This window comes from Furipterus horrens, unplaced genomic scaffold (assembly GCF_987537825.1).
Source record: "Furipterus horrens unplaced genomic scaffold, mFurHor1.1.pri manual_scaffold_4, whole genome shotgun sequence".
NCBI lineage: Eukaryota > Metazoa > Chordata > Mammalia > Chiroptera > Furipteridae > Furipterus > Furipterus horrens.
In genome coordinates this window covers 88827576-88851447 of record NW_028327174.1, presented here as the reverse complement: position 1 = coordinate 88851447, position 23872 = coordinate 88827576, and the positions used below count along the sequence as shown (strand labels likewise).

The window sequence follows — 23872 nt, the reverse complement described above, 5'->3', positions numbered from 1 at the left end:
CCTTCAAGTTTTTCTCCTAACAGGTGGCATTTATTTTATCAAAACCAGATACTGTATGTGAAGCAGTGCTTTTTTTGCATGGTAGTATCTCCATCTTCTTTGTTCCACAGTTTTTTATTTTTTAAGTATATTTTATTGATTATGCTGTTAGAGTTATCACAGTTTTTCTCCCTTTGCCCCCCTCTGCTCAATACCCGCTTCCCTCCAGCAAACCCTCCCCTTTAGTTCATGTCCATGGGTTGTGTTTGTAAATTCTTTGGCTTCTCCATTTCCTATACTATTTTTAACATCTCCCTGTTTTGTTCCTACCAATTTTACTTCTTAATCCCTGCACTACTTCCCCCTTTCACACCCTTCCCCCTCCCAGCTGATAACCCTCCAAATGATCCCCTACATATGATTCTGTTCCTGTTCTGGTTTGCTTAGTTTGTCTTTGCATTTGTTTTTTAGATTCGGTTGTTGATAGTTTTGAGTTTGTTGTCATTTTATTGTTCATAGTTTTGATCTTTTTCTTAAGTAAGTCCCTTTAACATTTCATATGATAATGACTTGGTGATGATGAATTCCTTTAGCTTTACCTTGTCTGGGAAGCACTTTATTTGCCCTTCCATTCTAAATGATAGCTTTACTGGATAGAGTAATCTAGCTTGTAAGCCCTTGCTTTTCATCACTTTGAATACTTCTTGCCAGCCCTGTCTTGCCTGCGAAGTTTCTTTTGAGAAATTGGCTGATAGTCTTATGGGAACTCCTTTGTAGGTAACTCTCTTCTTTTATCTTGCTACTTTTCAGATTCTCTCTTTATCTTTAACCTTTGGCATTTTAATTATGATGTGTCTTGGTGTGGTCCTCTTTGGGTCTAGCTTGTTTGGGACTCTCTGTACTTCCTGGACTTGTATGTCTATTTCCTTCGCCAAATTAGGGAAATTTTCTGTCATTATTTTCTAAACTAAGTTTTCAATTTCTTGTTCTTCCTCTTCTCCTTCTGTCACCCCTATGATTCAGATATTGGCATGTTTAAAGTTGTCCCAGAGGTTCCTAAACCTCTCCTCAATTTTTGCATTCTTGTTTCTTTTTTCTGTTCTGGTTGAATGTTTATTTCTTCCCTTTATTCCAAATTGTTGATTTGAATCCTGGCTTCCTTCCCTTCACTATTGGTTCTCCGTATATTTTTCTTTATTTCACTTAGTGTAGCCATCATTTCTTCCCTTACACGTTTGCCATACTCAATCATTTCTCTGAGCACCCTGATCATCAGTGTTTTGAACTCTGCATCTGTCTGATAGGTTAGCTGTCTGTTTTGTTTAGTTCTTTTTATAGGATTTTACTCTGTTCTTTCATTTGGGCCATATTTATTTGCCTCTTCAATTTGCCAGCCCCCCCACCCCCCGTGTTTGTTTCTGTTTATGAGGTAGAGCTGCTTTTACTCCCTGTGTTAGTAGCATGGCCTGTGTAGCAAAGGCACCTGTAAATTGTGTGTTCGGAGCCTTAGGTAATTGCCAGGGTGGGGCAACCTGCCTCACTGCTTTGTGGTTCTATGTTGGTGTGTGGCTTGGAGAGGGGATAATGTTGCTGCCTGGCTTCTGGTGATTTGCCTGGTACTCGCCCCAGTTTCAGTTATTTCACTCACTTTCTGTATGCTATTAGTGCCCTTCCAGCTGTTCCCCTGGTGATTGCATATGTTCTAAGACTATACAGGCCCTTTAAGTGGTAAAAATCCGGCAGTTTCTTCCAGTGCCCCAACCCCCACTGGTTTTTACATCCAGAGGTAATGGTGTATCTTCCCAGTGCTGGGACCCTGGGCTGTGCGGTCTGGCCTGTGCGGTCTGGCCTGTGCGGTCTGGCCTGGGGCTGGGATCTCTTGCTCTCAGGGTATCCTTCCCGATTTTTATCCACCACATGTGAATGTGGAACCATCTGTTCTGCCTCCACAGCTGCCACTGCTTGTCCAAACCACACCATCCGTCTCTCTGCTGGTCTCTGTGACTCTGCTCCTCCTCCCGTCTGGATAAATGTGGCGTCTTTCAATCTTTGGTTCTTGGACTTCCATATAGCTTGATTTTCTGATGGTTCTGGTTGTTACTTGTTTTTGAGATCTGGTTGTAATTCTTTCTATGGTTGCACGAGGAGGTGAAGCTTGCACCTCCATCCTGACCGAAACTGATCCACAGTTTTGTCGCCTAGTTTTACTATCTTCTTTTTCATGGACCCTAACAGATATGTTTACTGTTATAATAATAAACTGATTTTCTATATGCCAAATCTTTGGCATTGCCTCTTAGATCTAAAGGGTTGTTTTAATTTATCATTAGGTGAGATCTCAGATGGGGTGAATATTCTTGTTATCAAAGTATAATGAGCATATAGTAAAACCATTCTGAAAACTATACAGTTGTTTAACTATTACCACAATAAAGATATAGAACATTCTGTCATCCTAAAAAATTTCCCCAGGCTCCTTAGTAGTCAGTCCCCTTCCTCACCCCAACCACTGATCCATTGGGTGCACACCCATTTTAAGGAATCTTTTTTATAACATCACTAGAATATAGACTTGAGGAGCTCCCATCTTGCATTTGAAACATTTACCTCCTAGCATGATCTGAGATGTTTTATTCAGGGTCCAGACTCCAGGACCCAGTTGAATGAGAGTGGTTACTCCCCCAGTCTGAATCTTCACCCTTATCCCTGATAATTACTTATGGAACAAAGTTGAATCTTGCTCACTGCCACCTTGGGCCTGGTTTTCTTTGTAACAGAAAAGGGATTGTTTAACGGAATCTAACCTTTGCTTCACAGAGCACTGTAAAATCTTAACGTGTGTTCTCATTTTGAATATTAATGTGTATTTTAAAGTACCAATGCAGATGAGTAAAATTTGTACTCAGCCTGATTTTTTTGGTTAAATTTTTAAGATCAGCTACATTATTGTTTTTAAAAAATGCATTGTAAACTATCCTTTCTACTCTCCCTCTCTACAGTTTAAGAAATATAGCATTACAAATACAACTGAGGCCCCTTGTACTCTTCCCCAATTCTTCCCCACAAAGGTAACTGCTATCTTCATTTTAGTGTTTTCTTCCCTTCTAATGTCTAAATTCATTCTTGTTCTTAAGAAAAAGCTAATATTGTTATGGTTCCTACTTATTTTTGTGTAAGCTGAAACAGTAATTTAGTCTAAATGTAGTGCACCATGTAAAGGCAGATCGGTAGAATAGAATAGCCCCGATTACGTCCCTCCCCTTTTGGTTACTTCATACTGTGACAGGCAGTGGTGCAGATACTTGTGAAAGAAAAGGCATCAATTTTTCCTGATACATGGGAAAAATTGGACCTCTACTTGACACCATAATCAGAAAGAAACAGCAGCATATTTAAAGACTTAAAAATGAAAAACAGAGTTGTAAAATTTTGGAAGAAAATATAGGTGAATATTTTATTATTTGTTGGGGAAGAATTTCTTAAGATATATAAAAGATTGGTAAATTTGATTACATTAAAGTTTAAAGCTTGTGGGAAAAGATAGAGCAAAGAAGCGATATCCAGCATATCTTATAAAGAATTCTCATACATCAGTTTTTAAAAAAATAGACAAACAACCCAATAGAAAAGTGGGTAGAAGATATTAATGAACAATTAACAGAAGACAAAACTTGAATTGTTAGATAGCAAAAAGTCACTGAAAGGTTTGCATCATGCCAAATGAAAATAGTTGAGTCGGAGTTAGGGTTAGGTTACTAGAGGTAAGGAAACCAACTAACTGATTAAGCAGAAGGTTATAAAAATTGGAATTATTCACTGGTATTGTGAATAATGCTTTAAACTTCACACCCATAAAATTTATACTGAAAGGTAAAATAATTAAAATCAGTTTAGGAGCTATATAAATTACCTAAAATGATCTGTATTTAATCAACTTATTTAACAGTGTGTTTTGAGTGCTTTCATATTTTGATTCATTGTGAACTTTATGTATTTTTATACCTGGAGATTCTATGTTGTCATTATAAAATTAAATTATTTACTTTTTCAGTTAATACTTAGTTACAATAGAGTACACATTTAAAGGTTGAGAACTAATTAGAAACTCATGCTATACTACACACTTGTTTATATATGTGGTGTTGCATGTGTTCATTTTTAGGAGACTGATTTGTATTTCTATGTGTAAATATTTTGTTTTAATTTTGTTTTTGTACACAAATAGCAATGGGATTGTACCACAAAGGTGACTATTAAAATAGCCTTTGTAACTACTGATGTTTATAGAGTATGTTTAGGCAATAACACCTACTGTTCCGCCTTTTGGTCCTGCCACGATGATTCCTCCTGGTGGTGTTCCTGGCAACTGTGGTTCCAGGCAGGGAGGAGAACCAGACCCTGGATGTAAGACTGTCCCGGGGGAGGGAGGGGCTGAAAGGACTCAGACTTTTTTCCTGGCATCTAAGTTCCCCTGAACAGGAATGAGAGAAACCCATTGGAGAAGGAATGTAAAGGGAGAATGTAAATCCTTTGATTTAACTTGCTTGCTGATCTCCACACTGGAATACAGTATTCATGGTTCAGTTTTTATTTTAATGACAACATAATTCTGATCTTTGCTAGCCTTAAAGTTGTTGAAGTTTAACTTTAATTGTTAAAAGATTAAGAGGAGTGATCATTGAGATTTAAGGCTGGTCCATCCACCTGTGTAGATCATGCATTTGCCACAGGCAGAACAAGAGTCAGAACAGAAATGGCTTTTTAATGCTTTTGTCCAATTCTGATGTTATTCTACCATGGTTCACCAGTTATATTATTTTTAGTATCTGTAGCAAACAATTTACATATATTTATTTTTTTTTTATAATACTCGTTGGTTATTATAGTTCTGAGGGTTCTTTTTTTCCTGAGGAAAGCTAAAAAGATCTGAGGAAATAGTGTGCTTCTTTTTTGTCTTTCGTCTTAAGAAGTTTTCATACATGTCAACCAAGAAAAATGAAAGATAGAGACTGAAGTGATAAATAAATCTTAACTATAGACTTTTTTTAGAAAAATGCTGTAAAAATTTCCTCTTGCCCAGCTGTGAATAACCTACTCTGTTACATATCTGTATTCGGATGTATGCATGATGTGAGTACAAGGAGGGACCCCAAAAGGCCTGGGATTATCTTCTGGAGGGCGGGCTCCTTGTAGTAAGGCTTCCCTAAGTAAGTAAGTGCTCTAGGAACCTATCTGTATCAGTGTACCAGCTGCTGGTGTTGTGAGAATTTTTTTTGAAGACTCTTTCAGCATGTTTGCCCATTTCATGGTAGGTGATTTATGAGCACACCTGCCCAAATTGCACTGAGGGTTCAGCAGTTTTTGACAAAAAGACCCCCACATAACCCCTGTGCCCCACCCTCCCTATTCACCCGAACTTACCCCGAACAACTTTTTTATATCCCTGGATGAGAAAAGTCCTCAAAGGGAAATGTTTTGCCAATGTGGAAGAGGTAAAACAAAAAACAGCAGAAGCACTAAAAAGCATCAAAATTGCGAGTTCAAAAACCATTTTGAGAAGTGGAAAAAAGTCTCAGTAGGTATATTGCATCAAATGGAGAATACTTTGAAAGTGACTGAAGTTTAAACATGTAAGAATAAATACACAATTTTTTATAAATCTGTTTTTTTTAATATGCTTTATTGATTATGCTGTTACAGTTGTCCCAATTTCCCTTTGTTCTCCTCCACCCAGTGACCGCTCTCCCTCCTGTTGTCCCCCGACTTAGTCCATGCCCATTGGTTATGCATATAGTTCTTTTCAACATCTTTCTGTTTACTCCACTTCCTCCTACTATGCTTCTTAATTCCTGCATTATCTCCCTCCCTTTCCCCCCTTCTCGCTCCCCACTGACCTCCCCCCAATATGTTCCCCATACCTATAATTCTTTTCCCACTCTCGTTGCCTGCTTAGTTTGCCTTTGTTTCAATTCCCTAGCTTCTGTTGTTGGTTGTTGTGATACAATTTTCATTTCAATGTTCATAGTTTTGATCCTCCTTCTAAACCAGTCCCTTTAACATCTCATATAACAGTGGTTTGGATCTGATGAACTCCTTCAGTTTTACTTTGCCCTGGAAGCATTTTCTCTGACCTTCTATTCTGAATGACAGCTTCACTGGAGAGATAATCGTGGTTGTAGGTTTTTGCTTTTCATTCCTTTGAATATTTCTTGCCAGTCCCTTCTTGCCTACAGAGTTTCTTTTGATAAATCAGCTGACAGTCTTATTGGGGCCCCTTTGTACGTAATTCTCTTCTCTCTTGCTGCTTTTAAGATTCTCTCTTTAAGCCCTGGCTGCTGTGGCTCAATGGATTGAGTGTTGGCCTGCGAATCAAGTGTCACTGGTTCAATTCCCAGTCAGGGCACATGACTAGGTTGTACATCAGGTCCCCAGTTGGGGGCGCGAGTGAGAGGCAACCACACAGTAATGTTTCTCTCCCTCTCTTTCTCCTTTCTCCGCTCTCTAAAAATAAATAAACAAGTAAATAAATAAATAAATTATAAAAAAAGAAAAGAAACCAAACTTGGTGTCATTAGAAAAAAGTATAAAGTTGGGGTTTAAAAAAAAACGATTCTTTTTCCTTAATTTTTGACATTTTGCTTATAATGCGTCTTGGTGTGGTTCTCCCTGAGTCCAGTTTTTTTGGAACTCTCTGTGCTTCCTGGACCTGTAAGTCTTATTTCCTTCCCCAAGTTAGGAAAGTTCTGCTTCATTATTTTTTCACATAATTTTTCAATTTCTAGTTCTTCTTCACTTTCTGGCAACCCTATGATTTGGATGTTGGCCCGCTTATAGCTGTCCCATAGGTTTCTGAGCCTCTCCTCATTTTCCTCACTTTTCGTTTCCTCTTTCTGCACTGGTTGACTGTGTGTTCCTTCCCTATGTTCCGATTTGTTTTGATCCCTGGTTTTCTTTCCCTCACCACTAGTTTCGTATGTGTTTTCATTCATTTCAGCAGGGCTAGCCTTCATTCCTTCCCTGTCTTGTTTAAGATCTTCTGTTAGGTCTGTAAACATTCGTATAACCAAAGCTCTGAACTGTGCCTCAGAAAGATTTCCTATCTGCTTATCTGTTAGATCAGATATTTGCTGTCTGGTCAGCTTTGTGATTTGGGATCTCTATCATGATCTGTGCCATCCTGACAGTTTTATGTTTACCTTTGCTTCCTGGGCGGGGCTGTCACACCTCCTACGCTATGGGGGAGGGTGGATCCAAGATGGATTCCTGCTGTTCACTCTCCGCTGAAAGACCGGGAACCTCCTCCTCTGTCCCCATGCCCTCTGGCCCTCACAGTCGAGGCAATGCAGGTCTGCCTTTCCCCATGTTGGAATCGCTAGCTGACAGATTTGGTCTGCAGCTGGGGGTGCTCCCCAGGTGTTTCCTGCCTCTTTTTAAATACAAGTGTCTATGCTTACTGCTGTCCTGCTGTTGCCACCAGCACATCTTGACCTCTCCGCCCTGGCTTCGCCTCTCCTACCTGTCCAGACGAGCACCACTTTTTTATAAGTTCACATGTTGGACTTCCATGTAGCTTTATATTTTCTGGAACTTCTGGTTATTTCTGGTTTTACAATAGTTGTAGTCCTTCTTAGTTGTGGAGGGAGACGGAACATGTCAGTCTAGGCCACCATCTTGGCCGAAAGTTTGGGTTTTTTTGTATTTTGTGGGTTTTTTTGGTCCCTCCTCATATAATAAGAAAAGATGATAGTTCATAACTTGGGTTTACCACTTAAGTTCATTATGAACACCTCATTTTCCTTTTCTTTTCAAAGGTGACATGGAAAGCCCGGTGTTTGCATTTCCCCTGCTCCTAAAAATAGAAGCCCGAATTGAAAAGCTCTTCAGGTACTCTTTTTCTTGGAACTTTGAATGTTCACAGTGTGGATACAAGTATCAAAACAGGTTGGTTTTTTTCTTTTTAAAAATGTATTCATTCGATTGAAAATGGTTACAAATAATCAAATTTGAATGAAGTTTTTTTCCACTTCTAACACTGCTATCTCCATGGCTCCTTCTACCCTTGATAAACTCCCCACCCTATCTTGAAGTCTTCTCTCCAACATTAAAGTTAAAAGGAAGAATTTGAGCCCCAGAAACTGCAATTTGCTTGTTTCTTTAAACTGAAAGAAAACCTGTGGTTTGATAGATTACCAGTGGGAGTTATCCTAAGCTTTTCACTGGATTCCCTGCTAAGTAATAAGTAGTACCTCTCAGAATTCCTTGAGACTGTTTTATCATCATGGAAACTGATTTTGGTCTCCTATAGTTTGGCAGCAGCTCTCAGAGTAACATGTGCTTTCCTGGTCCTAACCTTAGTCCCTGTAAGACCAGCTGCCCCCAGCATCCTCCGTGTGCACTGTCAGCCATCCTTTCCACTTCCCTGCCACCAGTTGGAGTGTCTTGGCTGGTGTACATGGCCCTGAGACTGGCACTTAGGAGGAAGCTGGAGAAGAAAGGAACTGCAGGTCTCATTTGCTTCCATGTACCTACCACATAATGGGAGAGATTAGGTTTTAGAAGTGTTAGGGAGAAAAATTGCCATGGACAGGATACCCTCACTTTGTCAGTGTATGAAAAAGTTGCTAGCTGGCGGTTGAAAAGATTATCAAACTGGTTCTGTTCATATTTATTCAAATTTTTATAATAGAGATAAATCCTTCATTTCTTAAACTCACCTACTAGTAAATTAGAAAATTTGGAATCTTTCAAAGTTATTTTTTTTAATGTGATAAAAAATGTTACTTAGATATTTATTGTCTACATTGAGGTATTTCAGGATTAGTTAAAGAGTCAAGTATATGAAAGAATGCCCCTAGGGAGTGCAAGCAACAGACCCAGAAAACTTTTTTTATATTAGTTAGCTCAGAAGTACTAGAACAGAATAAGAATTAGTATTTCACTCATACCTAGGACTAATATAATTTTGTGTATGAGAACAAATATCTGTTTCCTGGTCTTCTATCACTGATTTATATAAATTATCTGATTTTATTCCCATTTGGCAAATGTGGAAACTGAAGCTTGAAAGGGGTTAAGTAGGTGCTAATAAGTGGCAGAATTCAGACTAAGGTTTTCTGGCTTCTAAGACTTTCTTGTTCACTGTGGTATATTCCCTAATCACCACCTGGATTTTACGTGATACAAACAAGCTTAATTAAAATTGGCTCAATTCTAGCTCTTCTAAAATGCACATCTATTTGACAGTTTTTCATTGAATATATTGTGTGTGCCAGGAACTAGTCTGAGATACCTGTTAGTTAGAGAGATTACATGTAAACATGTAAAAGAGGGTCAGTGACTTCATAATTATTCTCATCTTTTGACTGCTTTAAGTTACTTTGAATATGAGGTGATAAGTGCATTTGGAAAAAACTTGTGAGTTCAAGAGACAGAAGCCACCAGCCACTTGGATTTGCTTTGCTTTCTTTTTTTTTTTTTTTTAAATTACTTGTTCTAAAAATAAAAGTTGATATAGAGCAAAATCTAAAATGAAGTGACATTTCATTACATACATTTTAATATATCATGTGTTAAAACTTACTCCCACTTAATCTGCTGGAAGAATATCCAGCAAACTCATTTGTTTTTGTGCTCCTATTCTTAGTGCTGGTTTTAGAGCTTTTATTTGATTTAGAAGGTGTGTTCTGGTCACCAGTTTGTCTTTTACTGTGTGCTGTGCACTCTATATTTTACTTTCTTCCTCTGTGCAATGAGGGTAAAAATAGTACCTGCCAGGTAGGGTTGTTTGAAAGATGAGTGTTTAGCACCATTCCCTGCCCTACCCTGCCCTGCACTTTGTCGATGTGCAGAAATGTTGGGTGTCACATGTGGCATTAGCGCTTCTTTGCTGAGACACTCCCTTTTATAAACTAAGAAAAGAGAGAGAGCTTTTACTTAACAGTAATCTTTGAGGACCAAGAACTTTGCAGATATATGGTTGATGCATTTGTGGATCCCTTTATGCTTCTTTGCTTTTAGTGTCAGCTTCCCTAAGAACTGATTAGTTTTAATAGCCTATGCTTATATCACTTAGGATTGATTTATCAGTATTTGCCATGGTTTAGAGCAGATTCTACTGCCCTTAGGTAGTAAATAATTATTTTCTTTTTAATAAAGATTTTATTTATTTTTTGAGAGAGGGAAAGGGAGGGAGATAGGGAGAGAAACATCGATGTGAGAAACGTTGAATGGTTACCTCTCATACATGCCCTGACCCGGGACTAAACCTGCATTCCAGGCATGTGCCCTGATGACATCCCAACCACCTGAGCCACACCGGTCAAGACAATAATTCTTCTTTTGAAGATAACATTTCTTTTAAAATCAAATGCAGTTGAGGTGCAGTATGCATCTTTAAAGATCATTATTTTAGATTCCTATTGCTCTGAAGTATTCAAACTGAAGTGTTCATTTAGAATTTGTACAGTTATGAAAACAAAAGTCTTCCACAATTAGTTCTAATTTTTTTTTAAGGATCAAGAAAATTAAGTTGTATGTATTCTTGATTCTGTATTTGGAAATGCCCCTTTTGTTTTTGGCTGTCAATAATGTATAGCCAGATTGAAATTTTTGAATAAGGGATGAGCTCTTAATAAATTTGAAAGCCTTAGGACAGTAGTTCTCAGCTAGGAATGACTTTGTGCCCTGTGGGTGGGACATTGGCAATGTCTAGAGGTACTGGGGGCTGTTACTGGCATGCCTTGTACAGAAGCCAGGCATGGTGCTAAACACCCTGCAATGCATTGGACAGTCCCCGCAACAGAGGATTACCCAGTGCAGAATGTCAGTGGTACTGCTCTTGAGAAACCCTGCCTGTAACGTTTTTTTTCATCTCATAGCTAGAAAACTATAGGTAATTCATATGGAGTATCTTCGCAAAGAGCTTTACTAGGGTTAGGAAACAACATCGGCCTACTAATTTATTATATGTTTTGGGGGGATAGTGTAAGTATGAATAAACAAATGAAGGAAATACCTTCTAGTTTAGACATCGATTTAAATTACCATGAATGAATTTAATTTAAATGAATTTATGTCTTTTATAGATTTACAAAGAATGAATTTAATTTAAATGAATTTATGTCTTTTATAGATTTACGAAGAATCTGGTCACCTTTACAAATGTCATTCCTGAGTGGCACCCACTTAATGCTGCCCATTTTGGTCCTTGTAATAATTGCAGCAGTAAATCACAAATAAGGAAAATGGTATTGAAAGAGTGAGTTCACATTGCCTTACAAATTTTTAAACAAAATGAAGGTGGATATGCATATTTTTTAATGTGTAGTATTAAAAGTGACAACTGTAACCTACTTTTCAGGAGTTTGAGTTAACACATATTTATGAATTGCCAGAAACTTTTTTTCTCAGGAACCCTGGCCAGTAAGCAAGCTACGTTGTGGGTAAAATGACACTGAAGAGCAGACTTAGGGTGATTATCTCACCCCTCTCTCCTAGTGTCTTTCATATTTTGTCTTTACTTTCCTTTAAGGATGTTAAACTTCAGTTTTTCTCACCTCTGCCAAGTGCCCAAAATCACTAGAATTCTGGGGTTTCCTTAATCTAATTTCAAGAACTCATGATTTGGTGATGAGCCACAGGCTCATCTGCCTGAATTTCCATCTTCCAGCAGACCTCAGCCTGCTAATTCCTCATCCCTTTGTAAGATTTCTGCTGCCCTTGAGCAGATGTCTTTTTATTATGTTTTGCCAGCCTTTCTATTTGTCCTCAGTGGGAAGATTGGTCAGAACTACCTTTTCCAGTGGGACCATGTCTTTAAACTCGCAGGTTCATACCATTCTAGGTAGTTTGTATCTCTTTTGTTAGTACACTCACGTTTACATCTTCTTTAATCTTTATTTTCCGTTGCCCTTATCTAACGCTACAGTAAGAAAATGTTTTGAGGTATAATTTGATGTAATAAAGAACCAAAAAACCCCACAGAATCTTTCCTAAAGGTTTATTTTCACCCAAGTAATAAATTCCCAAATGGATAGGGCCAAGACTTAAAAACGAGAAAGAGCAGTATCCCTCCTACCCTATCCCCAAGCATCTACTTTAAACCTTTTAGGTAGTATTTACTTTGACTTTTCAAAGCAACATGTTTATTCCAGCTTTATGCAATCTTCTTTTATAGTAGTTGAGTACAGTATTCCCTCACTTCTAACCCCACCCCCTGCGATAGGTGAAAATCCGCGAAGTAGGAACCTTACGTTATTTTTAGTATTTTTATATATTTTAAGACTTTATAAACCCTTCCCACACACTTATAAACCATTCCCAGTCCCTCATTAACCTTTCCCACACTTTTATAAACACTATTTATGTTCTTAAACATATTCTACACTCTTAAACCATGTAACTTTAACAACATATGTATACAGTACCGCAAAATCCTGCGATATAGCGAAAAATCTGCGATAGATAATTAAATATATTATTTTACAAAATCCCGCGATACAGTGAGGCTGTGATAAGGGAACTGCAATATAGAGAGGGACTACTGTATTAGTGCTTTCAACCAACACCTCGGACCATCTCTAACATCTCCCTTCCAAAATAATTGCATTTTTGCTTAAATTAGTACTCATTATTTATTATGATACCCTGGCTGGTTTGGCTCAGTGGATTGAGCGTCGGCCTGCGAGCTAAGTGTCGCTGGTTCAATCTTCCAGTCAGGGCACATCAGAGAAGGAAAACTCTGATTCCAAAAAACCTCCGCTGCCTTGCGGCATACCTCTTCATGGGAAAGGCTAAGGGAGTAAACCCCGACAGAAAATCCGGAGCCGGAGTCCCTAAGGCGGTTTGACGTTGTAGTCAACACCGGCAACTCCTGCGGCGCACCTGAAGCCAAGCTGTATTGACTCTGTCTTTCCCCTTGGATCCTTCAGCTGCGAAGAGAGGGGGGGTCTGCTGCATGGGCAACAGCTGGCCCTCCATATCACCCTGCCCAGGCTCTGTAGCTTCACTGGAGAGGACACTCCAGCGTCATCGCATTTATTATGAATATGCATATATTCCCTCTGTAGCCAAGCAGTATTCATGGTTCTGTTTTATTTCTTTTATGACTCTTTATTTTTCCTGGAGTTATTAATTGCCTTATGTTTTTTGCTTTATGTACACATTGTGATTTTTTTCCAAATTCTACAAACACCTATTAATGATTTACTAAATATTCAAATGCTTCACAAGTTTTGAGTCTCCCTTCCCTTCTTCTTCTTCTTCTTCTTTTTTAAAAAATTCCTGGAAACCTTTCTTCTGCTGCCTTTCCTTCTTCTGCCCCAGTGTTTCAGTCTGTAATGGTTTCTCTCTGGGCCTGGAGCATGGGAGTGCTCTATACACACTTTCTGTCACTGTGCCCATTTTTAGCCCAGGGCTGTCCCACCACAGCCTTCAGCATTTGCTGCCCCTAGATAGTGAGTCTTCTAGGGCTCCTCTCAGTGTGCTGCACTCTCCCCCTCGTGTCATCACTTCATCCGTTCTCCTGCGTTACCACTTTTCTGCTTGCTTTTTGTCTTCTAAATATTTATTGTCTCCTTTCTCTTCTTTTGGCCTTTCAGTTTATTGCCTTTTTTTTTTTTTTTTTTTTTTGGTCCTTCACTATCATATGATAACATTCATGTGGGAAGGCAGAGTAGGAAAGAAGAGGTGATGTCTCTAACCAGAAGTCCATAGTGTCTTGGTTGCCTGCAGTACAAGCTTTAAGATCTAAGTGTGCAAGGAGTCTCTTTTTTCTTATTATTAATTTCTTCTTTTTTTAAGTCCTTTCCTTGATGAGGAGGTAGAAGGGTAGCAGGTGTGGGTGTGTGCCATGCTGCACTGGATCACCGAATTGCTTGAGACTTTTGGTGTATATAATTTTCTTCTAAGAGTTTATACTTTCTTTTTCTCAAGCCCCAGCATTGAAGATAAGCTCATACTACAGTTTTGTTTGATTTGTTAATTGATTGTATTGCAACATATAGTTTTAAATTATACAAATATGTTACTTTACTTACATTAAAGATTCATGCTCTGATCTGGAAATGTATTTGCTGGGTATAACATTGTTTCAGCAGAAAATATGTTTAGAGTTCTAGTGGGTCAGTTTATAAGCAGAATTTATAATTTACTGTATTCAAAAATAAATTGAACTTGTGTGTAAACTTTAAATGATGAGTTATTTATAAAGTCATTCATAGGCTTTTACTTTGAAATCTGTAACTTGCTTTTGGTGATTAATGGAATTTAGGAACAAACTTAATATAGTTTTTAGGGATAACTTAAAAGTAATTAGGTTGATCATGATATATCATGCATAATGCAGCCTTAAAGCATTCTAAAAACTAATAGTTCTATAAGTTTCCTGAATACCTTGTCTCAGGTAATCCATATCTCTAATATGTTCCCATTGGAAAGAGAGTCCATTGGTAAATCAGATGAATGATATTTATTGGATACAAATCTGTTAACTTTTTTAAGTTACTTGTTTGGGAATTGAATCATTCAGAGCATGGTGGAAATATGGAGCCCCAGCTTAGAATCTGATTTAATTTTACATCACCAACTCTCGAAATGACTGTCTCATTCTCATTCTGCCACCACCATCTTCTTTTTTATTTTATTTTATTTTTATTTGTCATTATCTTCATTAGGAATCTGGTTATACACTGTCCTGGAAAGCATATTTATTTAAACTTTAGTTTTAACACTGATTATTTTTTTAACTGTTTGCAAAATGTATGGTAGTAGTAGCAAGAGAAATAAGAAATTTTTGTTCTATGCTTGTAGAGCTTATTAAAGTGTCTTAACAATGATTTTAAGACCTTTTAAAGCAGTTAAACTCTACTGATATAGTAAATAGTTAAAACTATGGTTTGTTTGTTTTTTAATCTTCACACAAGGACATTTTTTCATTGCTTTTAGAGAGGGTGGAGGGAGGGAGAGAGAGAGAGAGAGAGAGACATCAATTGGTTTCCTTCTTCACTGCGTCCCAACCGGGGATCAAATTGCAATCTCGGTATGTACCTTGACCAGGAATCGAACCTGCAACCTTTCAGTCTACAGGACAGTGCTCCAACCAACTCAGCCACACCAGCTAGGGCTAAAATTATGTTTAATTTAAATTTTTGTTGTTTAGTAGAAAATGGTTTATTATTTTTACAAGATCATTGAACTACCTCCAAAGAACACATTTGAAAACCTTTGTCAAACAGTTCTTTTTCTAAATATTTTCTTGTTTACACTTAACATGAACCAATTTTAATTACTTGAATTACATCTGATTTTACTTAAATTTTTGTCAGTCTGAAATAGTTTAATGATGTAATAGTTCTAAAATGTAATGAGGTTAACCCTGGCTGGTATGGCTCAATGGATTGAGTGCTGTCCTGTGAACTGAAAGGGCTCTTGTGCATTCCCAGTCAGGGCACATGCCTGGGTTGTGGGCCAGGTCCCCAGTTGGTGGGAGGCGAGCGAGAGGCACAGATTGATGTTCCTCTCACACATTGATGTTTCTCTCCCTCTCTCCCTACCTTCCCCTCTCTCTAAAAATAAATAAAATATTTTTTTTTAAATGTAATGAGATTTAAAAATTACATTTGCAGACTTTTCTGCCTAAAGCCTACATGATTATAGTTCTGAAGTAACAAATGCACATTGTTGAATTTGCATTTTCTAAAATATGAATGATTATATTACATTAGTTTGTATGAACATTAAAGACTTGTACTCCAGATCACTAGCACAAGACCATGGCTGCTCTGTGTGGGTCAGAGACTCTGTGTCCTCTCTTATCTTTGGTAGCCTGGCAGGTAGCATAGTCCCTTTGGTTCCTTTTTCTCTTTTCTCTTCCTAAGCATAGGTCCTTATAATAGGAGGAGTTGAACCTCATGTTAGGGAGATGAATGCAAATGAATCTTAGCTTCAAATCCCCTGGTGCCAGTTCCATTAACCCTCCCCATCCCATTTTCTTATGGTTGATTCAAAACCTGACTTGCTTTCTCAACTCTAAGCATCATCTTTGACACTCTAGGCATTGAAGACAGGAAGAAACCTGAGAACAAAAACATATTGCTGGCTAGGGGTAAACTTAGGCCATCACTTCATAGGCTGGAAGTAAGACAACCTGAAATGATGGTTAGGAGAATACTGTGACTTTAGGGGACACTAGAGTCTAGTGGACCCACAAGGAAAATAAACTAGAAAAGGAAGAGGAGGGGGCATATACTTTATTTTATTGACCCCAAGATTCCATCATTTATAAGTTGCACCATTTTTAAAAATACACAATTAAGAAAAAAATGCTGCCTATGTAACATTTTGCATGTGTAAAATCAAACTACTGAAATTGCAGAGTCTAAGAACAACAAGACAGTGTTTTAGTAACTAACCTCAGAAGGTATCCTGAAAAGGTATCATGAGACCAAGAGAGAACTAAATATTAGTACTTAAAGAGTCAGGCAGGTGCCTGCAGCCTGCCTTTCCAACTATAAGAATATATCTCTAGTTTTATTGTGGGTGATTGATTCAAAGATATACTCTTCATATTTTAACATATGAAATGGGAATACATCTAAAAATTGCTGGCATGGTATAGTTTAGTTGGTAGTATTATTTCATAGTTATACATTTTACAATCAGTTGCACCTTAGATTGATGAAATAGGTATGATAAAAAGCAATGGGAGTTGAGCAGAATGGATAGTTTTGCAGGACTTTTTATTTATAGGTACTTCAGTTTGGGGGACTGAATTATTCTCCAACAGAATGATTGACAATGGATAATTTACAAATTGTCCTTGTCAGTCTGAATAACCTACATTTTGGCCATTCAAGTTGATTTTCAATTGAAAATTTTTGATGAGCTAAGTATTGACAGCTGTTTAAATATTGGGCCGAGGGATACACAGAGCATTTTACTTAAATCCTGAGAGCTTTGTTAAATTTAGTTATTTGAGGCTCATCCTTGAGTTCTGTTTTCTGATTTGCCATGTATATCTTGAAGTTTATAGTAAATTAACCAGTATGTTGTATTTTCTTCTCTAATAAGTTACAAATTAAACTTTTCCTAAATGGAAATTTTAATTTGATGGACCTCTTTACTTCCTGAGATAACTGGAAAGAAAAAGGTCAAATTGTTAGTGTGTTGGGATTTTTGAAATGCTTATTTAAATATCTTTGGCTTGTTACTTTGTTTTACATATTACCTATCCCCCGCTAACAAAGGCAGTTCATTTGGCCACTCGATGCCAAGGAAATTTCTTACATGTCTGGATTTTTCCTTTGATGCTACAGAGTAGTTACCAAGAAATCTTCTTTAAGCTGACGCAGCACCACGGCTTACAGAGCAATTTTTTTTTAATGGTCTGTGTTAGAGCCTTACTGCATTATGACTTCCAACTGTCAGTGATCCAGTCCTGGGAAGGATTTGAACGTTACCCATGTCTTAGAGCGAGCTCTCCATCTCTGATTAAGGCATATACTTGGAGGTGCTCAAGAATTAGTGCAATTAGCCTGGAAAGCACTGTAGGACTTAACTTGCTCCAGACCTTCTTTCCTATAACCAAGAGCATGGTATTAAATTCGTTTGAGACAGTCAGGGACCAGAGGGGGTGGGGGGAAGAAATGGAAGGAACTAGTGTGAATGACCCATGGACATGGGCAACTAAATGGGATGGGCTGTGGGAGAGGGGGGCGGTGGGTGGAGCAGGAGAGAGCAAAGGGAGAAAAATGGGCAACTGTAATAGAAAAACAATAAAAAATAAATTTAAAAAAATTTAACCTCTCTTGCCTTTCCCACAGAGTGTCTCCCATATTCATGTTGCATTTTGTAGAAGGCTTACCACATAACAACTTGGAACACTATTCGTTTCATTTTGAAGGCTGTCTTTACCAAATAACTTCTGTAATTCAATACCACGCAAATAATCATTTTATAACGTGGATTTTAGATGCTGATGGTAAGTGTTAAAACATTTTTTTTTTTAATGATAATAAGCACAGAGACTAAACTCTTATTTTCTTTTTTAAAAAGATTGACTTTGCCTTGACCCTTTTTTTCTCTCTCTTCTTGCCCTTGCCTTTAATTTTTTAAGATAATGATATTATACACTACTGGTGGTATATAGTTTGCTATTTTCCACTTAATATCTTTGTTTTTATTTTTGTATTACATGAGTAATACATATTCAGTATAGAACAATGAATGGTAGTAATTTTGATTATACTTGTACTGAAGGTTTTTAATTGAGAAAGAACAAAAATAACAAGTTTTACTTTCTTTGCAATTGTTAGTAATATAAGTAAAAGTAAATACCTATTTCTGAAACTGTTAGGCATTGCAAACTGTATCCTTCTCTCACTATGAAATGGTTTGCTTAATAGCTACAGTCAAGGTAAAGCCTTTATTTAAATAATTAAACTTTTCAATAGAGGGATAATTAGGACAGTTCATGGATTTGCTAATTTTTTCCTTCTATTTATCCAATGTAGTTTACACTTGAGTTTGTTTTCCGCACAATGTTCACTCTGTCTTAGACAAGATAACTCAGTTCCCTTAAAGCAGAGGTCCCCAACCTCTTTGGCACTGTGGAAGACAATTTTTCCACAGACCTGGGGAGAAGAGGGGGATGGTTTCGGGATGATTCAAGCGCATTACATTCAAGCTCACCTTCTGCTGTGCAGCCCTCTTCCTAACAGGCCCGGAGGTTGGGGACCCATGCCTTAAAGTATTATATATATCAAGCTGTTGATATATTCTTTTTCTTTTTTATTGTTTGGACACATACATTTGATATTTTTATCCTGGGGGATCATTTGGATGGATGACTAAGTACTTTGCAAACTGAACTTTGCACTTTGGGGGAAGAGGTTCTCAGTAACAAGCAAAAACTAAAAGAACAGCTTATTTTAATTTTTCTTGCATTCCAGGGAATGAAACATCATCTTTAGGTAGAAGAGATTAAATGGTTTCCAACCCTGACAGCATATAAAAATCATGATTAGCTTATTAAAAATGACCTGATTCTCCCCTAGACCAGTTGTCTCGTCTCTGGGGATTGGGCCCAAACATTAATCAGGTGATTCCAGTGTGCATACATGGTGGGGAACCACTGACCCAGACAAACAAGAGGTTCTCCAAGTTTTAATGGGTATAGAATAAGAAGTAGTGGGTTCAGGTAGTTTATAAGGGTGCATCCACATAAGATTAGTGAATGGTTTTGCCCCATGTGTGTTTGTGTGTAGAGGGAGTTAACCTCTTCCCTTGTCATCCATCATCCCATTCCCACTTCACAGATGAGAAAACTGAGGCTCAGAAACCTAAATACCTGTTCTTTTTTTTAATTAACCAAAACAAAAAAGAAAGAAAAAATAAGAATTGAAACAAATATTGGTACTTGAGATGACAGCTTCATTTATCTTGATAATTCATATATATGGGAAAAATCTTATTTTCTAATATTGTTGGATAAATTAGGTAATAAGTGTATTCTAAGTCCCAGAAGTTAAATATATTTCTGTCTTAATTTTCATATTTTAAGAAAGAGTACAAACTCTTTTTCTAATTTCTGGATGTTAGTCCTTAAATTTGTTATCCAAATAAGGGCTTTAAGACTTGGCAGAGAAAAATGGTGACATGAGGATATGGTCACGTTTTCTATTATTCTTCTCAGTGCATCTTCAGTGATAGAGCAGTTAAAGTGACCAGAAGAAAGTTAACCTGGGATGGTGGTTTTAAATGTCTGACCTCTTTCACTTCCTCCCTCTTTCCCCAGGAAGTTGGCTGGAATGTGATGACCTAAAAGGTCCGTGTACTGAAAGGCATGGGAAATTTGAAGTCCCTGCTTCAGAGATACATATTGTTATTTGGGAAAGAAAAACAGCCCAAATGACAGATAAAGCATCTGTCTGTCTTCCACTTCAGAAGACTAATGATCAACATGCTTCCAGTGATGAGAAACAGGCACCTCCAGTATTGTGTTTTGTAGGTGATGCTGCCTCAGCTAAAACACCCTCAGGAACACCCCCCCAAAATACATCAATTGCTCCTAATACTCTTTCCAAGGATGAAGGTGTAGCTCATGGACCTCATTTACTTTCAGGTCTGAAAGGTTTGGTTGACAATGATATTTTACCTTTGACACTTGAAAAAATACAGGTTAACTCTGAAGGTTTCCTATTAAAAAATATACCTGTGGCAGGAAAAGGAGTGATCATCAAAACAAATACTTTGAAATCGCAGGAGTCACTTATGACTTCTTTAGTATCAGTTCCATGTAAGAAAAAGCCTACCCAAGACCATTTTTTGGACTTCAGCTCTCCATCTCAGATTGTAAATACAAACATGAAGTCAATAGAGCCGAATTCAGAACATATTGTAATTACTAAACCTGTGACTGATATTCATGCTCCTAGTCCTATACAGGGAATGAAGTCAGTAGACATTGATGGTACAGTTGCCCTGGAGAAGGATGTTCTGTTAAAACAATGTCTTTCACTGAAAACTGAGAAATTAAAGCCAGAAAAAAATGTTACAGCTCAGGTATCTAATTTGAAGAGAAAATTTTCTCAATCCATAGCAGCTGAGTCATCAGAGAATCAATCTCAGAGCGAAAATCTGAAGAAATCATTTGTGGGAAGTTGGGTTAAAGGCTTATTAAGCAAGGGTGCTTCTTTCATGCCACCTTGTCTTTCAGTTCTTAATAGAAACACTGTAACTGATTTGCAGCCTTCAGTTAAGGGGGCAAGTAATTTTGGTGGCTTTAAAACTAAAGGTAAAAACCAGAAGGCTCACCGGGCATCTAAGAAAGTCTGTAGGGGTAAAAATCCTCTAGCCAGTGACCCTCCACCAAGTCTGCCATCTTCAGGTAGCATGGCTTCTCCACATGCTGATGTTAATGCTGACCTGGAAGTTTTGAAGAAACATGAAAAGGCCTCATATGGAACTGAACTCATCCACAAATCTTGTGGAAATGAAAATGGTATTTCTTCATCAAACCATGAAGACTCTGTTGAGGGTCAGATTCATAAACTCCGTCTGAAACTTCTTAAAAAACTTAAGGCAAAAAAGAAGAAATTAGCTACTCTTATGTCTTCCCCCCCAAATGATAAACTTCCAAGTGAAAATTCAGAACACTTGTCCCATTGTGGGTCTCCAAATGATGGTCAGTCAATAGAAGACTTGTTAAAAGAACTACAGTATCAAATTGATATTGCCAATAATAAATCCGGAGGAACCACCATGCCTAATATTTCTCCACACAGTGGTCAAACTCATGAAGAAATTTTAGCAGAATTATTGTCTCCTACAAATGTTGTTTCAACAGAGGTCTCAGAAAATGGAGAGGCTGACTTTAGGTATTTAGAAATGGGAAATAAGCATATCCCAGCAGCAGTACCTAGTGAATTAAGTGGTATTCCCCAAAACACACACCTGAGACAGGACCATAAAAATTGCAGCCCTACCAAGAAAAATCAATGCCAGGTTCAGCCAGACTCACTAACAAATAATGCCTGCATTAGAACATCAGACTTGGAAATTTCCCTGAAGACTGATATTTTTGATGAGTTTTTTTCCACTTCAACCTTAAATTCTTTACCAAATGACACATTAGACTTACCGTCTTTTGATGAATATCTGTTTGAGAGTTGAATGTCTATTAACTTTTTAGTTTAATATTTAATATTGTCTTGGAAAAACTTAACTATGTTTTTAGGTAGTGTTTATACACTGACCTTGTCATGAAAAAAATGTCAGCTGCTGAAGGTTTTACCTCTGGTTCTGCCCCTAAAGCATGTGATTTGTTTTACAAATTAAAATGACCAGGAATCTGTTCTCCTTGTTGGCTTCATTTTGTATTTTTAGGACAATGAGGATTTCAAAACATTAAAAATGAAAAGTGATACCTAGTTTCTGGCAGTTTATAGTTTGGGTGTGGTAAATTCCCACATTTTAAATTTTGGTTACATTGGTCCAGGAAAAACACTCGTTTATACAAACTTAAGTTACTGTATATGGTATATAATTGTGTGACTTTTTGTTAATGGTTCTGGGGTAAAGTAGAATGTAAACTTCTCCCATACAACTGGTCTCATTTTTCTCTCCTTACAGAGGGTGGCAGGAAACTTGGTTACTAGAAATTTAAGTAATGGTAGTGATCAATGAATGACTTATAACAGGAAAAAGTAATCTATTTTTATATTGATGGGCAAAGAGTTTACATTATCATAAATACCATCTTTTCCCCCAAGATATAGTGGGGGCACCATATTAATTGGGAGAAAATAATAACCAGTGCTTACAAAGCCTGCTGTGTATCGTGTGTTACTCATGAAACATTAATTCATTTAAACCTTGATGTCCCTATGAGCAAGATACTTTTATCACATTTAACACACAACAGAAATTTGTAGAGCTGGGATTGCGAAGCATGGGTTACTACAGCAGTTAAAAGTGCTGAACTTGCCAATACAGGCTACCCATCACAAGCTTCATTTAAAGTTTGGATGCCCAGCAGCACCCCTGCTGTAGTGACTTGATAGTAGCAGTAGTTACGAAGGTTTAAGGGTGGCAGTCTTGGGGTAGAATACTTTGCCAGGGATTCAGTACTTTATAATTGATTTATCAAAGTTACTCCCAAACCTCTCCCTTCTCCCCCGCTCCCCTTTTCTCTTAATCACAAAAGTAATGCATGTTTATTGTAAGGAAAGAGTGGGAAAATACAGAGAAACACTAAGAAGATTTTGGATCTTCCATCTTCACACTTAGTGCTAATAACTTCAAACATTTTCAAATTGTTATGCATATCGATGGTAAATAAAAGTGGGATTCTGTTGTGCCTGTTTGTATGATCTGTTTTTACTTAGTGTTTAGTGAGCCTTTTTCCATCTTAACAGTTTTTGACAATGTTGTATGGATTACCTTTTGTCAGTAACCTTTAGGCATTGAGGTGCTTTGTAATGTTTTGTAATTGTTAATTGACCTATGGGGATTATCCTTGTTATTTGTCTATAGCTATTTAAAGACACCTTATGGAATACAGTGGTTCCCCCCCTTATCTGTGGCAGATACGTTTGAAGACCTCCAGTGGATGCCAAAAGCTGTAGATTGTACCAACCCCTATTTAGATAGTTTTTTTGCATATACATACATACCTATGATAAAACTTATGGCTTCTCTTTGGTATGTGAATTGCAGCATCACTGCTCTTGCAGTTTGGGACCATTATTAAATAAAATAAAGTTTCCTTGAACACACACACTGCAATACTAAGACAGCTGATCTGATAGATGACTACTCAATGAGTGATGGGTGGGGACTGTCTATTGCGGGGAGACAATGGACAAAGGATTTACATCCTGACCAGGATGAAGTGGGGTGGTGCAAGAGTTCATCAGGCTACTCAGTGTACAATTTAAAACTCATAAACATTCTTGGAATTTTCTGTTTAATATTTTTGGACCGCAGGTAGCAACACCTGCACAAAGTGTAACCACAGATAAGGCATGGGAGTAGGGTGGAGGGAGATTAATGTATGTATTGTTGGTTCATTAACATTGAACACCAAGCCAATAGCGTGAAGCTTGTCTAACACATTTTTTTCTGTATTTTCTTCATCAGGCACGTCCTGCCTTTCTTGTATTTAGGAACACTAGACAGCACTTTAGCACTACACCTGAGAGCCATTTTAAACTGAGATTGCCAACAAAAAGTGAAAAATGAGACACAATATACTGTAAAAAAAAAATGTGTAAGAGTTAAAGGCAGTGTTGACTTGTTAGGCCTCAGCTAGGAACGTGTGTTTCAAGCAACTCAAACTTTTTCACTGCTCTATGCATGTCCATAAATGACCACAAAAGCACTGCAAGTATTGATT

The 23872-nt window shown here is 37.6% G+C and overlaps 1 protein-coding gene across 1 annotated transcript in view; it reads left to right on the top strand.

Moving 5' to 3' along the window:
- USPL1 (ubiquitin specific peptidase like 1) overlaps positions 1-21828 on the top strand; it is a 34601-nt gene extending 12773 nt beyond the window's left edge. The window contains exons 6-9 of the mRNA XM_090273736.1: positions 7791-7920; positions 11111-11236; positions 17799-17956; positions 19772-21828. Coding sequence (XP_090129862.1) covers positions 7791-7920; positions 11111-11236; positions 17799-17956; positions 19772-21648 — 2291 coding nt within the window. The 3' untranslated portion in view covers positions 21649-21828. The remainder of the gene's footprint in view (positions 1-7790; positions 7921-11110; positions 11237-17798; positions 17957-19771) is intronic.
- Positions 21829-23872: the final 2044 nt, after the last annotated feature.